This window comes from Dasypus novemcinctus, chromosome 16 (genome assembly GCF_030445035.2).
Source record: "Dasypus novemcinctus isolate mDasNov1 chromosome 16, mDasNov1.1.hap2, whole genome shotgun sequence".
NCBI lineage: Eukaryota > Metazoa > Chordata > Mammalia > Cingulata > Dasypodidae > Dasypus > Dasypus novemcinctus.
Genome location: NC_080688.1, coordinates 61,895,755 through 61,912,899, shown reverse-complemented (window position 1 = coordinate 61,912,899; position 17,145 = coordinate 61,895,755). Strand labels below are relative to the sequence as shown.

Below are 17,145 nucleotides of genomic sequence, written 5' to 3'. Positions count from 1 at the left end.
AAGGAGATACAAAATGTGTTTGTGGTTTGCAATGATAACATAAGTTGAGGAAGTCCTTGATCATGCAGTTTCTGGTGGAGAGATACAGGGCAGGCAGCCTTGCCAGGTCCTATCAGAGTTTCCTAAGTCCTTTTCCTGACAAGGATACTTAGAATTAATAAAAGAATAGCTCTTTAATGCCCATTATTTATTTACTTTGGCTGACAAGGTTGGTCTTTTGTTTGACAGTATCAGGGTGACGTGGGGTTGCTGAAACTTGCCATGGCATTTTACATTTGAGATTTGCTTTAAAAGTGGGGCTAAAATTCATGCCCAAAAGAAGAACAAAAAAACAAACAATTCATGCCGAAAGACAAAAAACACTGCTAGGACCCAGCATGGATGAAACAGGTGCCTCACACACTGTTGGTGAGAGTGGAATTGGTAGGATGTTTTTGGAGATGAATTGGCATCTATTAAAATTAGAATTGGCATTACCTTTGACCCATTAATTCTACTTCTAGAAATTTATAGAAATATCTGTGCAATGTACACAAAGATATTTGTATAAATATGTTCCTCGCCACACTGTTTATAAAAGTTCCAAACTAGAAGCTATCTAAATTTCCCCCAGCAAGAGGAAGTTAGTTAAATGAAGTCTCCACAACTGGCTATCTCCACTGCCTTAAACAGCAGAGGCTCTCACCCCGAGAGGTCTTCCCCCTCCTTCAGGGACACTGTTCTCCAACAGCTGATCTCCCCAGGGAAATGTGAGCTCACAAGAAAGGGAAAGGAGACATCTGAGGAGAGCAAACACCTTAAAAGAAAGACAGCAAACTGAATAACATATACTAGATAATGTTTAATTAATGGAACTAGAAATAAAGAATTCCATAGATGGCTTGATCGGCACAATGGATATAGTCAAAGATGATCAGCTTGAGCAACTAAGCTAGAGGGCCTCATGAAGGGATAAAGAGATGGGAAATGGTATGAAAAGTTAAGAGTCATGGAAAAATCAATGTAAAAGTATTGTAAATATGCCATGTTTTAATTTACCTTGCGTGAATGGCCAAGTGTAGAAGGTGTTTATTATGGAGATTATGGAGAAGTTAAAAAAATGAACTAGATATGTATAAACCAACATGGAAAAGTCTTAAAATTCTGAGTGAAAAAGTAAAAAAAAAAAAACTACACACAAAAAAACAGAAAAAGTAAATTCTATAGTACAATAGCATGACTGTGAATTAAACACACACACACATATACACATCTACACCTTAAACCCAGTGACCAATTTTAGCATTATCAAGAGTGGACAAGCAGCCACCATGTGCCTCCTGAGGCAATGCTATATTAAGTATGTAGTAATATCTAGGAAGTCCTGGCCAAAATTGCTTAATTTAGTCAAGCCTCTAGATCTAACTCCCAGAATAAGTTAACTTGTACTAAGAGGGAATGATTCAGATCAACTCATAAAGTAGTATATTATCTGGTACAACCAGCCTTCTATCTTTAATAAATCAATGTCATGGAGAGGAAGGAACCTCTTCAAGATTTAAAAGAATTGAAAGACATAGCAACCAAATAAAACTGACGGTTTTTAATGGATCTTGGTTTGAACAAAGAATATAAAAGACATGTCTGGGCAGGTGGGGGCATTTAAATATAGACTGTTTTTAGATGATATTCACAAAGTAATTTAGTTATGGATGATGAGGGTATTGTGGTTTTAGACAGAAGTCCTTAATTTTTAGAGCTTTATATTGATACATTTAGGAGATAAAATGTTATAATGTCTCCACTTTAAAATACCTGAGCAAAAAAAAAGCAATGAGGCAAAAGGTAAACAACAATTAAATCCAAATGATAGTACATTTGCTTATTAAACTATTACTTTTTCATATATTTAAATTTTCATGAAAATTAATAAATCCACACACAGAATATCTTATTTTCTCCAAGGGTATACACACATCTGGGGATATATATTAAGCATGTTAAAGTGACTGTGTTGGGTCAAGGACAATGGAAGTGGTGATGGGAGATACAGGGGGAAAAAGGAAAAAGCAGAGAGATATCTTGCAGATTGAAGGGGGCAGAGTATCATGAACTGTGGATCAGGATTTACTCAATGCTTTGAACCTGAGGTCTCCCCAAAAAAAGAGAGAAAGAAGGAAAAAAAAAAAGAAAAAGAAGACTATTGCCCATAGTTAAAGAAGAGATACAGATAATAGGATGCTAGGTATATAGTATGACTCTATTTATGTTCTCAAAAAATTATAGCTAGGGAGTTGGGTGGAGTATTTTCACTTTCTGCTTTATACTCTTCCATACTGACTGGATTTTTTTTTCACATTAAGCCTGTACTATTGCTCCAATAAATAACAAAGCTATTGAGTCTTGGGGGAAACACATCTGCAAACATGTTTGCCTTCAAATTTCTCCACAGCCTGTCAAAACCTCAATCACAACTCCTGTGACAAAACCTTGCTCAGGTGGTCCCCGCCCTGGCCATGCTATGCCCTCCACCAGACAGAATTCCTCCTGTTTTCTTTCAGGGCTGGTAGAAAAACCACCTCCTCCAGGAGATGCTACTTGATGATTCTGACCTATGCCATGTCCCGAGAGAATCGTGTGCTGTTGATTTCGCCTTGTTCTGCGGCAAACATGCATGGTTTCCCTTGCTCGCTCACCCGGCCTCTGCCCTGCACAGGGACCACATCGGAGCTAAAGTTTCTAGACCTCTAGCTCTTCCTAGTGCTGTGTGGTCTGTGTCATGAGTGTTTAATATGTACTTGTTGCTGCTGCAAACACAGAAAACTGTGGTTAAACTTAAATCCCATCTCAGAATAAAACTGGAAGGTTGTAGGATAAAAGATTCTAACCCAGCTGAGCCCAGGTGGCCACAAAATCTGTTCCTGGCCTTCTCTTTGCCCGAAGCTTGTGAACAAATATTGGAGAAGGAGCAAACACTTGAGACAGGGTTGTTACATGAAATTGCTGAGTAATCGTAAACAATTTTGACAAAATGACACGTAAATGGCAACACCACAGCAACCTGGGTTTTGATAACCCTGCTACAGCATCGGAAAATCAAAACTGATGGCGGCCTTGGAAATTTTTGGCCCCATCCCACCTCCTGTCTAATGTAAAATCCATTAAAATCCATTTAAATCATGTTTGACTGGTGATTCATCTGGTGATTTATGACTCTAGATAAATATCTCCATTAGATTAGCCATGATTTCTCCACATTCTGCCATTCCCCCCTCCCTGCTTTGATCCCTCAGGGAGCGTCCTTCCCTCCACTCTAGTAAATAAAGGCAAATTCTTTCTCCAGTAGTAATGTAGGGATAGTGGGAAGCTACAGGCAAACCAGCAACCCTTATAATCAGCCTGGGAAATCTATTATCAATTTCAATTCCAAATCAGTTGAGTTCTGCTTTTACCTCAGGGATGGCCATAAGAGCCAGACTCCTGTTGGTGGGAAGCAGAGTGGTGCAGTGGGAGAGAGGTGGGGCTCTTAGCCGAGGGAGTTTTCGGTTCGAATTTACCCCTCACAGACCGAATGCCCTTTAGCGCATGGTTTAAGCTTTCTGGCCTGAGCACCCTAACCAAAAAAATGAGAGGTTTGGAGTGGGGATCTCCAGAGCCTCTTCCAGCCCAGCCAGGCTGAGTCTGACCAGAATACTGGGGGCTAGAAAGGATTAATGCAGAGGTTTGCAGAGTGGGGTCCCTGGAGTAGCAGTATTGGCACCACCTGGGAGCTTGGGAGGGCGGCAAATTCCTCCCTCCACCCCCACCTCCACCTCTGAACCAGAAACGAGGGCTGGTGCCCAGCCATGTCGTTTCAACAAGCCCCCTGGGTGATCCTAATGCACACTCATGTTTGAAAGTCCTGGATAAAAGTGATTCCTAAAGGGCCACATGTCATCCATCTGATTTGAACAATTCGTTTGAAGGACACAGGACAAGTCGGGTTTCTACCCATCCCCATTCCTCCCTCATATACATATTGTAGAATGTTTAAGACAGGCTCTCTTCTCTTTGCAACAACTAGCAAGGCAGGCAGAGTAGACTTTAATACTCCCAGAGAGGGGGTGTCACCTGCCCTGCACTTACACTTAGATAGTGGGGATGGGGTGGAGGGGAGGAGAGGGGTCCCAATTAGAACCCCTGCATAATTTCTCATGTTGCTCTTTTTACTGTTTGTCCTTGACCCATGGTCATGATTGTCGCCCGCCCCGGCCCATGCACGAGGTACTCACCGCAGGTGAGAGCCAGCAGGTGGGTTTGCCAAGTAAGTGCCATGAACATTCCTCCAATTGCAATGCAGGCCAGAGAGCTATTGAAACCCCAAAGTCCAAAGTAGATTTTCTCAAATGGAGCTGAAAGACTGAGCCCTGTTAGGTGAGACAGGAGGGGTCAGAGCTGTGGACTGTCCAGCAGGATGCTCTGGAAAGGGTCCCAGGAAAGCATCCTGAGAGTCCCTTGGAAGCAGAGGCCTCAAGAAGGGTTTGGAGTATAGAAAATCTCTGAGCTCATGCACTGGACAGAGGGGATGCTCAATGTTAGGGAACGAGTCTCATGCTCACCTGCTACTATCCCCACCAACGATCCGATGGCAGCGTGCAGGCACATGATGGGGGAGAAGAGCAGAATGGCACACAGGAAGAGGCCGCCAGTCCACAGGCTGTCACAGCCGTATATCTGAGCAACACCCACTGGCACAGCTTTTAACAACTGCCAAAACAATTGAAAAAATGAGGTCACTAAACAACTGAACAGAAACCCACGGGACACCCAAAACATGTAAATGAAAGTTTTAAAAAGATTTTGCATATTTTATCTTTCATGATCAGTAGTACTGATTATTAAAAATTCTCTCTCTTTTTATCCACAGAAAACACCAAACATTCATCTGCTTTATCCCCAGAGATACATCAGCCTTTCCTGGTTGCATACTCAGCACACCTTCTTGATACTCCTGAATCACTGGCTCCACTGCTTGCTCTGACACTTGTCTTGGTTTCCATCATGGACAAACACCCTGTTTGGTAGATCTGGCATTTACCATGCACCCCAGTGGGGCTGGCAGGGACCACATCTTACAATTCTTTTGCCTTCAACTGTCTGTCAGTACCCAGGTGAACAAATCAATGTATCCCTTTGTTCAATAGAAACAGTATTGCTGTCATGCAATTAATTGTTAATGCTGAGGCCAGAGACCCAAAACTGGGTTAATTTGCCCACAGTTCAAAAGAGATTACCTGGCAAGTTCATAGATTCAGACCATGTTTACAATTCTGCTGTTCACTAGAACATGTATTAAGTAAAGAGCCTTAGCTTAATCTGATATTGTTAATCAGGCTTCAAAACATGAAAATGCCTGTAAATGTCACAATTCTACTATATGGCTGAGGTCTGCTTTCAGGTAATGTGCTCACAGAATTGCAGCTCTCAGGAAAACACAGACAAACCAATACATGATAATTCTTTATAATAAAATCTCTGATAGGACTCAGACAGGTTACTTATGACAGATTCTTTTTGACCAAGGCCATTAACTTAAAGATGCCTTCCCCATCTCCCCATCTCGCCTCCTAAACCTTTTCTAGGTATCATATGTGTACCTTTTGGCAAGGGACCTTCTAGAGGCAATGATTCTAAGAGAAGGAGTCCCAGCTTTGGCATGAGGGTCCTCTCCTTTCGAGCATTAGGCTGCATGTAGTCTCCTGGTTTGGTGTCTGCTCAGCTCACAGAATCATTCTGTGCATTTCCATCTACCCTAAGAGGGGCCCTGAATTCCTCCACCCCTGCTGGATCTTCAGGTCCCCATAAGACCACTTCCTGTTTCGTCTGGACCAGGGAACTTGAAATAGACAAAGACTGCAGAAGCTTTTATCTTAGAGCTAGAGAGCAAACCATCTCCCAGGTAGCCCTGTAGGGAGGGAAAAAGGTGAGATGGAAAATGTGTACTGCTGATGCGGTGGTAGTTCAGAAGGAAGAGAAGGGCAAGTTTCCCTCTTTCCCAGATCAGCACAATCCAGTGGCGCTTTCTGCGGTGCCGGAATATTCTCCATCTGCACATGAGGCTATTGAGCACCTGAAAATGTGGCTAGCAAATTGAGAAACTGAATTTTCAAATTTTATTTCATTTTCATTAATTTACATTTAAATGGACATATGGTGCTAGTGGCTATTGTATCAGACAGAGCAGTTCTAGATTGATATAACACTATTTTATAAATATTACTTTCAATGAGTAGTACTAATAAATCTTTTGATTTTTCTTCTGCGTTATTTCCAAATGTCCCCATTTGGGGACAGTTTCTAGTAAAAGATGAGGGGAAAGTTACCTTTAACTAATCAGTCATTAAAAAACCCCTTAGACTGCCAAAGCTTTGGAATAGAACAAATATTTTATCTATAGAAGGCAAGATGATGAAGAAACTGATATATGTAGAATGGGGTATCTATCAGAATCAAATACCCATGAACAATTAACTGAGAGGACTTGGAGTTTCTTCCAGAACCCCATCCAGAAGATGGTATGAGCCTTACCTCCAGGGCACTGAGGTCATACCAGGTGACATTGGGAACAGAGGTTACAGGTGTGACCAATTTGCTTGGGAAAAATGGATTGTAATGTCCAGTGGCTGAGAGGTACAATGACAAGGCCATGTTGAAAGGCAGGGTGAAGACAGGGAGGTCCCACTTGCAGAACACAGAGTTCAATCCGCTTGAGAAAACTGGGCTTAAAAAAGAACAGAATAGAAGAACAGGCAGGTGACAAGCCAGAGATAAACCAAATCTCTATGCTACGGTGAGAACTTGTCTCATCTACAAATAGGTCCCTCAAGTGCTATGTTGGGAAATATTCCATAACAAAGAACCTGGGATAAATCCTGTTGTAGAGAGAAAGTTCTTATATAAAGTAAAAAATCAACTCTTAGCTTATTTGGCTTTTAAACAGTTTTACTCTGGCATTGCTCAAAGTGAATTATATATCTAGGTTAAAAAGATTTTCAAAGTATTTAAAACATGTGAAATAAAATATTTTCTACCCAGTTAAAGACCCCTGTGTAACACTAGTGGATCATACTCTCCTCCCCACCAGAGGTAACCACAACCTGGAGTCGGCTGCATCATTTCCATGTGTTTTTTGTATATCTAATTTTGGAAAAGAGAAACAATTGTCCAAGGGAGGATGCAGCTGGCATGGGTTAGAGGAAAAGTCTCCCACTGCGGAGAAGGTTTAAACCCAGGAGCTATAGCTTGACAGCGTGACCTTGGGAAAGGTATCGGCCTCCAGTTTCCTTATTGTTCCTGGACCTCTTTTGTTGACCCGGTCAAGGAGCCATTGATTCAGACCAGAACCCCAGATTTCCTGCCATTGGGTCTGTTCTCAGAGCAGGTGTGAAGTTTCTCCCTGAGGAAAAGGTTCCTTCTCCACACTCCTGGGGGTGGGTGGCCCTCCTTTGCAGATGGTTCATGCTGGGTTGTACTTATTGTTGTGTATGGAGGGAATGTTTGCTTCCAGAAAAAGGATTTAAGACCAAGTCAATGTACAGAAACTAGTTTGAGGGATTTGATGGATTTAGGTTAAAAGAAAAAGGAATTGAAATCAGTAAAAGTTTCTTTTTGGAAGGGGGCAGGAAGGTAAGGGGAGTTCCTGTAGGCACAGTGGTTCTCAAAGTGGGGTCGTGGACCAGCAGCCTCAGCAATAGCTGAGAACGTGTTAGAAATGCAAATTCGAGGCATCACTGAACGTCAGGCCCAGTGGATCAGAGACTCTGGGGGTGGGGCCCGGTGAGTGGCAGCTGGAAAAGACTTCCAGGTGATCCTGGTACAGGTTCAAGTTTAAAAACCATTGATGTACAGTTCTACCCAACTTTGGCTACACTTAGAATCACTTGAGGAGTGTTTTTCAAAACCCCAGTGCCCAGGCAACACCCCAGACCAGAATCTGGGAGGCAGCGGGGGTCCTGTGCATCAGTGTGTTTCAGCGCTCCTCAGGAGGTGTTCAGGTGCAGCCAGGACCGGGAACCTCTACTGGAAGGGCAGGTGTGGGTGGGCATGGTAGAGGGATCAGACGGAAGGCCAATAATTGGTTGTAAGGAGATATACATTTTTAAAGTCATTTCTGTTTCCAGTAGCTATAACCTGAATTGACATTTTTTTTTTTTTTTAAAGGCATTTTGAAAACCAGGTACAACTTACCAAGTCATGGACATGACAGATACAGGGAGTAAGAGCCACCAGAAGTAGTTTTCCTTGTCTGAAAAGACCGCCATGAGTATCCCCAGCAGGGTGGCATTGTAGCCGTGCAGCCCCGCTGCTATCGCTGACCTGTGGGCAAGAGGCACAGCACGGCCATTTCCTGGGTGGACTTTGGATGGCCTTGTACCTAAATGACACTGTAACTTCCAGATCATTTGCACGTTAGAAAATGAGGTTATATTTGGAAATGTATTTCAAGTTCTATATCAGCATCATATAAACACTGATAAAACCTGAAAAAATAAAGTATACATAGAAAAATACCAATTATATATATAACAACCCCTCCCCACTCCCACAGATATCATAACTTGAGGTAAAATTCCAGTGCCTGAGGGGAAGACAGAGACATTAGCAAGGCAACCAGTTCTGCTTCCTTTTAGCCTTTCCTTCTGAGAGTTGTTACTTCTTTTAAAGCATTACATATCTCTGACTTACATAGAGCATTTAGCATATGGAACTGTTTCCTAAGTCTAATTTCTTGGTGAGAGATATGAGGCTCTAATTCACTTTCACAGTGTCTTTTGACCCTATAAACATTCATCTTCCAACTTAGCAGACATTCCATCTAACTATTCTATTTTGTTTTCTCCAAACATACAGTTCCAAGGAAATGCATTTTCATTTTCAAAAACAATTGCTTTTCTTTTATGCAATTCTTTCTTAGATCTCTTTCCCCTTTACCACATTGAGCCTCACTTCTAAAGGTTGTCCTATGGTCTACCATGGCCAAAATGTTTCCCATTTCATAACTGAGAAGTAGAAGTCCTGAGAGAGAGATGGAGCGATTGCTGTAGACATTCAGCCCAAAGCCGGCCCTTGGTGCTCTGAGCACTGGCAGGGTCAACTTCCCAAGAGCTTGGCACTCAAGGACAGTCTCTGCGGGGGCCCTGAGGGTGTGAAGATGGGGAAATGTGGGGCTAAGGTTGAAAGCAGGGCCCGAAGGAGAGGTGACGGCAGCAGTGAGTCATGCTTGGAGGAGGAAGTACCGGTGACGGTAGAGCTTCTTCTGGGCATGTTTTCTACTAGGGGCAGGAGGTAACTGTGCAATGGGGAATCTGGCAAACATTCTTAGCCTCCTTTAAGTAATCCTTCCAGGTTTGTGGGTGGTGATGTAACTTGTTTTGGTTTAATTTAGGAAGTGGTAATGCCCTCCAGGAATTGGGGTTAGGTATGATAACAGTGGAAGGCTATTCAAAGACTTGTCCTCTCAGCAATGGCATTGGAGATTGAATGTTTGTGTTTGCTCCATTGCAAATTAATGGCAACTTCTACACTGTGAAATGCCATAGTTAAAGCAACAGGAGTTAAAGCATTCACTTAAAATAGAAGGTTGTCATTTTAATGTGATCCTTTAAAAATTAGATTTGAAAACTAATACAGACTTGGCCCAATGGATAGGGTGTCCGCCTACCACATGGGAGGTCCGTGGTTCAAACCCCGGGCCTCCTTGACCCGTGTGGAGCTGGCCCATGCGCAGTGCTGATGCGTGCAAAGAGTGGCATGCCACGTGGGGGTGTCTCCCGCGTAGGGAAGCCCCACGTGCAAGAAGTGCGTCCCATAAGGAAAGCCGGCCAGTGTGAAAGAAAGTACAGTCTGCCCAAGAATGGCACCGCACACCCGGAGAGCTGACACAAGATGACGCAACAAAAAGAAACACAGATTCCCAGTGCTGCTGATAAGGACAGAAGCGGACAAAAAAGAACACGCAGCAAATGGACAGAGAGAGCAGACAACTGGTGGGGGGGGGGAATGGGGAGAGAAAAAAAATCTTTAAAGAAAACTAATACATGTAAATACAACTTGTCTTCTATATAATACCTGATAAGGAAAATGGGATCAAGTTTCATTGGAGCAAAATGATGTAGGAATATGCAATGTAGCATAATTCTAGTCTATACTTTCAAAGTGGAAAGAATGTTTATTGGTGTGTATTAGAATAGGGTTTAACCTACCATATACAATCACCCTCCAAAGGGAGCAAATCAGGCTTCTTGAACCTGACGGGAAAGTGGAGCTTTGCTGACTCTCCCTCAGGCCCTCATCCTCCTCAGGCAGTTTACAGTGAGTGTTATGAGAGTATAGCTGCATAATGACTGCCCAGTGGTGGTTATGCCTTGATTCTGGACACATGAAGGGCCAACAGCCTCCCTGAAGGAACTGGTAAGTCAAGGGCTGTCTTCCTCCCTGTTGGGAGTCAGCTCGTTAATTATTCAATGATGGATCAATGTATGACGTACCCACTATTTTTAGCCCAATACATATTTCAGAAGACACACTAAAGCTTCTTCAGCCAGAAATGGTCATTCCTTTCTACAGAAGCTGAGCTAACCTTGGCAGTGTGTGAAGAATGCATTTGCTTAACTAATCATGGAAACAAAAGAATGGGGCTGTTAAGCTGCGGAGACTTTTCACGAACTTGTATGAATTTTTGACCAAATAAACAAAATGCTGACAATAAGTAACTTCATTAAGCATTAAAGAAGATCCCTTTAGGACCTCTCCTGGGAATTACTTTGCAGCTTAGTTCTAGTTACCTTGCACTGCCCTGGGAATCTGGCATTAGTCAGACTGGCCACTTCTTCAGGCACCATGAAGAAAGGGCTCTAAATGATTCCCTGACCTCCAACTACAGGCAAGCAGAAGAGTGCTGTGGAGTAAAGGCTGGTTCCCCTGGGAAGGGTGTGGCTGTATCGCTGCTGCCCACGGTCCCTGCTCATCCTCCCGTGTTCTCAGAAGGGTGGCAAGCAGGGCTGGGCGGGTGCTCCTACCTGTCCTGGCCGAGCAGCAGGGCTGTCAGCGTGGAGACCACGGTGGCCACACAGCCACTGAGCGCCCACCAGGGGTTCTGGACCAGAAGCCCCACCAGAATCAGGATTCCACTGATGGAGTTGTTGACAAACATCACTTGGGATATGCCCCGGAGAAGCCAGTCGACAAACTGAAGCACCACAGGCTTGTCTGGGAGAAACGAGACAGGCAGACCTAAGGAGCGGCCAAGACAAACGATGCTCCTTCCCAGCTCCAGTGCCCACCCTGAATACAACCGTCCAAATCACCCGTGGTCAGGGAGAAACTTCTCTTTGATGTTCCTTTAAGCTTTTTCTCTCTGAACCCTTTGTACCCCTCAGTGGCCCCCAGATCCCTGGAAGCATCCAGTTTCTATGTGTTCAATTTATCCTGCCCCTACTAGAACCTAAACTCCAGAAAGCATCTAATGTACAGACTGATTCTTAAGCCAAAGGAATGACTCATCAATAGTAAAATGTCAGTTATTAAGCACTGAAATTACAGTGTGAAGCCAGGTGCCTGCCTGTAACAGGAACAGGTCCCTGGCCCTCACCACTATCTCCATGAAGACAATTGAAAAGGTCTGCAGGAGATGAGAAGGTAAAAGGAGTAAAGAGAGAGATAAAAGGTAGAGGGATATAACTATAGGTGTAAGTAGAGAAACCAGCAAACCATTCTCCCCAAAGCTGTTTCTCCCATCTCTCCAAGGAATGAAGCATAAATACCTTTTAGCCAGTTGGCAAATTCCTTCATGTCGCTGGTGATGTAGCCAAGTGCCTTGGGGAAGCACCTTTTCCCTCGACAGAGGGAGGCCTGGTTTTCCCCCTGGTCCACTTTGAAGACGGTGGGTCTGTCCTCCATGGTGGTCTCTTCTTGTGACTCCTTGAGAGAACAGAGCTCATGAACGTCCCCAGTGCAGAACACTCCACCTGGCCAGCTTGGGCCCATCACAGCAGCCGGGGAAGGTGAGCCTAAAGGCTCTTTACCTGCACCACGATGTCCCATGGACTAAGAAGATACCATTTTCCTCTTGAAATATGATCATGAAGATTGTTACCTAAACCCAAGTCCCATATACTTTTGTCTTCAATGTATAATGCTACCATGAGAGATCTGGTCTTTTATAAGGTTCAGTTTCTAGTTCAACAAACATTTATTGAGCAACTATTTCCTGCACTCAAAAAGCTCAGTCAAGTGAAAAAGACTGAAAAAGAGTTCATATGAACATAAGGAATCAAACAATCTAGAAAGAGCTATGACCAAGTGCTTAATCCTCATGCTCTCAATTAAAGGAGTGAGAAATCAGGTTACAAAATTAGTGACCTGCTCACCAATGCAGATCAATTAGTTACTTCCCCAGACAAGCAGCCTTTTATAAATGAAATTTTTATTTTATATAAAAGGTGTTTTACTTTCAAAAGTTTGAAAGTAAAGACATTTTAAGAAAGAGTTTGTGTGTGTCAAAGACTTGCATAAAAAAATCATACGGGGGGGCCACAGCCCTGGGGGCACCATAAGTCAGTCACCTGGTGGTGTTTATGCAGTTTGTTTTAACTCTGATATGGAGAGTTTTGGTGCATGTCTGTTTATGAATGTTTATAGGGTGTTATAACTGAATCACACCCACCCACCCCAAGATTCTGTCCCAAGCATGCTAAGGCTACGGTCACTCTGTCATCGATGCTCAGTTAAGTCAATGTGGAGTCAGTGTATCGAAAATAACAGATGCCTGATAGAATTGTGTTTACTAATTGCTTAGTTCTTTGGTGCTTCTAAAGTTGAGGGTGTTCTTGAACCTGAAACTACCTGGTTTTATTTGTAGTATGTTGATTGTATCTTGAAATGGATTCTTTTGTGTAAGGTGGATGATAATGGAGTCAAGGTAATACTAAGACCCTCTTTATTTCATTTTCCTTTCCTCAAAAAAAAAAAAAGTCATATTTAGTTCTATTTTCTTAATTAAGATGGGCAAGGAAAAGAGGCTGCTTAGCTGCATGATGGCTTGCATTTGTGAATTAAAAGTTGGATTTAAAAAACAAACAAAACCTGAATTGCTGCTTTGTAAAATATAATGTATTTTAAACTGATTTATTTTTGGAAAATTTAATAAGATTTCCTTTTTAATTAGGTATTCATTACTGTTGCAGTGTACTAAGTAATACTCTAATTGTTATGTTTCCCCTTCTCTTCATCAAATATTTCTGCTAAAATCAGTTAGCTGGTTCCCAAATATCATGTGGTATTTATCTGTCTTCCTTTTAAAAATACAATCACGTTATTTTTTTGTGGTCTAATACTTGTTTCTTTTCCCCATTGGAGAAATCATTATAGATTCTAAATATATTTTTTCCCTTCTCTATGGACTTATAAAGTTAGTTCTGTTTGTATTTGGATATATTTTCTAAAGTTAGTATCATAAACCCATATTACTTACAAAAAATTTGTTACAAAAAATGAGTTGTGGAAATGAATTTGTGGAAACATTTTTAAAAATTGGTTATCCCAAGGCTATTCTTAACAGAGAAGATTTTGACTGGTTGTTTGAGACTAATGAAGATGAATAATTTTTGAAGTGGTTTGTGGGAATGAGAATGAACAGAATGTGTTGTCTGAAAAAGAACTGAAAGCTTTTAGCATTCTTCAATAATCAGGCAAGTCCATCCTAGAAGCAGCATTGAATGAAGTTCTTAAAACCCATAAAGCTTCTGATTTGAAGACATCTAGCCTGGATGATAAAGAGCTAGAGAAATTAGGGGATGAAATTAAAACTCTGCAGAAATTAAAGAACCTGAAATATCAAAAACATAATAAAGGGCAGTTTAGCTTCAGTAACTAGTCACGAATCTCTGAGGTGAAATGCTAAGAAAGGAAGCCACTAATAAGTTGAAGGAGAGTTAAAACTTTCTAAATGCTGTGAATACTAAAATCAGTAATCAACATCATACTCTGATGGAGCTGCAAAATTGATGATGCTCTTCAAACATTCTAATTTAGGGCAAGGGATGAATCTACTGTTGTTTTTATCTCAATTTCCCTTGGAAAAATACCTTAGACAAAAAGAGCAAAGCACAGCAGTATTAACCTTATATACCAACAACAACAACAACAACAACAACAAAAATAAATACAAAACAAAAAATCCCCAGTTATTTCAGGGTCCAGATGAAGTAGTTGAAGGATCAAATAAAGAAAATGTTCAACCATTAGATATACCAACACCATCTATTTGTGATAATCAAGATATCCTCGAGGAGAGGCAGCCAGAGATGGCCTGGCTGCAATTAGCATATATTTGTGTACAATATCAGTTAATTCAGCTGAAAGCAAGTTAATTTGAACATGTAGTCAAATATAAAATGGGCAGAGTAGAATCTTTGTAGCCTAACTAACAAGGCTGTTGGCAAAGAAAATTTGGATGCTAAAATTTCTAGCTTGAACAGTGGGATTCTAAAATTGAAGGACAAATCACTGGTATAAAACACAAGTTTGCCCTCTGAGAGAATGCCCAGTTGTTCAACATGCCAGTTGTAAAGGCGGATTTCAATCTGCAGATTGCTAAACAAGGCTATTGTACAGGAAGACAAAAGTTAGTTATAAGTTAATAAAGCAAAAGACATCATTTGAACTTGTACAGGTATCATCCTAAATTGAGAAATTGAGAAAGCATTGAGGCATTTATCATCAACTTGAAAATTTGGCTAAAGAACTTAGATATGGTACTATCTGGTACTATACCCGTGATTAGAAATGCTGTCTCATCAGGAACTCAGCACATAAACATGAGGAATGCTTTTGATACCAAGGATTATTCTATGTAGAGGCTTTACCAACTTTTAGAAGGAGAGAATAAGGAAAAAGAATTGTTTAGAACCCATGGTAACTAGGAAGAGGTGACTGAGAAATTGAAGTAGGATCTTTTGTTAGTTCAAGACTAGTTGGCAGCATCTATTCAAGAGCATTGTTTTTTTCTGTTCAAACAATGATGGCGTGAACATATTTTGTGATGCTTCAGGAGGAAATCATCTTTTGCTTAGTGACCGGGAGCTAATGGAGCAGTTTTGTCAAGTTGAATTTCAATTGAACAAACTAAATCATCTCCTTACTGATGTTCTTGCTGATGTGACAGCAAAAAGAAAAAAAATTTGGCAGCCAATAATTTTCATCAGAAGGAAAGAGAATTATGTATTTTTTTAAAAGATGACAATTATCTGAAAGAGATCATGGAGAATTTAGAAAACCAATCAAAGATTAAAGCTGTTGGTCTTGAAGATCGAATGACTAAAATCTGAAACTTTACTATATTGATTTGAAATATGCTATGTTTTAATGTTTTACCTGTCAGGAGGACAATATATCATATGTCAAAAACATTATTCAACTTTTAAATTCAATGTCAGTGGAACATCTCATTTAATGAGCTCAAATATTAGATCACTTTCCCCCGTCATATAGCATGTTTGTTCAAAGTACCAGAGTGCTTTTTATGACTTGAACATTTGCTTGGTGCTCTTCAGTGGGTGAGATACTTAAGTCCTGGTAAATTTTTACTTAATGGGAAAAAGCATTATTACATATTGTAGTATTTTTAATATCGTTACTTATATATCTCTCCTTTACTATTTTTTGAGAGGTCATAGAAAATAATTTGAAGTAGCATATTTATGAGGTATATGTCAAATGCTTCTTGCGTGTCCAATTTATACACGACCTGTATTATATACCATGTGAACTTTATAGAGAAAAGAGAAGGGATAGCTACTACCTTCAAGAAAAAGCCTTAACTGCTTTTAAGATGGAATGCCAATTTAAAATCTAGACACTTTAGGTGGTCTTCACAGAATTATTTTTCCATCAGAAAATGGGCATGCTTAGGGGATCAATGAGCCCTACTGATCTTTTTTAAAGGGTAGACAAGGGAGTAAAGAGTCTTAAGAAACAAGAAGAGAGAAGTGAATGACCTGAGACATGGGTGTGGGTGTGTGTGCGACAGGGGCCTCAGGTTAGGCCTTTTTAAAATCTCTCCTCCTCCCCTTTCCTAATGTCGGGGAGGGGCCCCAGCCGTTTGTTGTTCTGATTGGTTGCACCTCCTGTTCTCCAGTTTTCGGCGGGCTCAGGAGTGTTACTTGCCTCTGTCTCCTCGCTTGGCTTGCCAAATACGCTAGCAGAACGCTCTGGGTTCAGGGCTTCTAGATTCTTGGCTATGTTGCATAAAGGAATTTAAGGACATGCCATAGGGTAGGTAAGGGAGTAAAGAGTTTATTAAGAAACAAGAAAAGAGATAAGCACATAACCTGAGACATGGGTGCAGGCATGCTATGGGGTGAGACACCCTACTGATTTTTGTAATACATTGACCAGAAATGTTTTTACCCATTACAGTATTTGTGCTTTAAGAACTTATGCTTATGAAATAGATCTTGATATATTTGAATAATTCATAAAGATAAATTTTCTCTAAGATTTTGTTGTAAAAATATTCATTACTTTTGGAATATTATTTAAAAGTGCATAAACAGGCAAGAATGACATTCCACAAAAGCATCAAAACAGAGAAGAGTAGAATTGGGCAAAGCTGTTGAATACTAAACAATTGCAGCATAAGCATTGTTTGATATAATATAGAGAGCATAATTATAATAAGTGTCAAGCAAATACTAATGACATAACCATGCCTTGTGTTTACTGGGAGACCATTCACTATTCTCAAGGCAAGTGCACTGCAGGGAAGCACCATCACCACCCAAATCTCGCATCTGGGGACAAAGAAGGAATGCTTTATCGGGCTGATGGTAAGTACAAAGGGAGAACTCCAATGGCCTAATCCCAGGGGTGGGTCCAGGGAGAAATACAATGACAAAATCCACACTGAGTGCACAAGAAAAGCCAAGAACACAGCTGGGTAAGTGTGAAGCAGGGAAACACCAAAACCATCAGACCTAGCAGGCACAACTGCGGAATGCTGAGGCCACAGCCATGTGAGACACAACCAAGAAAATAACCAAAGCCTATATGGATAAACCAGCTTGTCTTCTTTCTGTGGCCTGGCTGTGAACAATGATTCCTCATTGCTATTTCATTTACCACAGCTGA

General features: G+C 41.2%; 1 protein-coding gene and 1 pseudogene across 5 annotated transcripts in view; one reads left to right on the top strand and one right to left on the bottom strand.

Annotated features, from left to right (window-relative positions):
* The window catches only part of SLC14A1 (solute carrier family 14 member 1 (Kidd blood group)), a 29,520-nt gene that overhangs the window by 6,832 nt on the left and 5,543 nt on the right, over nucleotides 1-17,145 (bottom strand). For all 5 annotated transcript variants that reach the window (XM_004484703.5, XM_058277614.1, XM_023586394.3 and 2 more), the window contains 6 exons: nucleotides 11,781-11,937; nucleotides 11,037-11,226; nucleotides 8,206-8,334; nucleotides 6,547-6,739; nucleotides 4,578-4,725; nucleotides 4,251-4,385 (listed from right to left, as the gene is read on the bottom strand). In XM_004484703.5, coding sequence (XP_004484760.1) covers nucleotides 4,251-4,385; nucleotides 4,578-4,725; nucleotides 6,547-6,739; nucleotides 8,206-8,334; nucleotides 11,037-11,226; nucleotides 11,781-11,916 — 931 coding nt within the window. In that variant the 5' untranslated portion in view covers nucleotides 11,917-11,937. The remainder of the gene's footprint in view (nucleotides 1-4,250; nucleotides 4,386-4,577; nucleotides 4,726-6,546; nucleotides 6,740-8,205; nucleotides 8,335-11,036; nucleotides 11,227-11,780; nucleotides 11,938-17,145) is intronic.
* LOC111762218 (HAUS augmin-like complex subunit 3 pseudogene) lies at nucleotides 13,509-15,395 on the top strand (annotated as a pseudogene).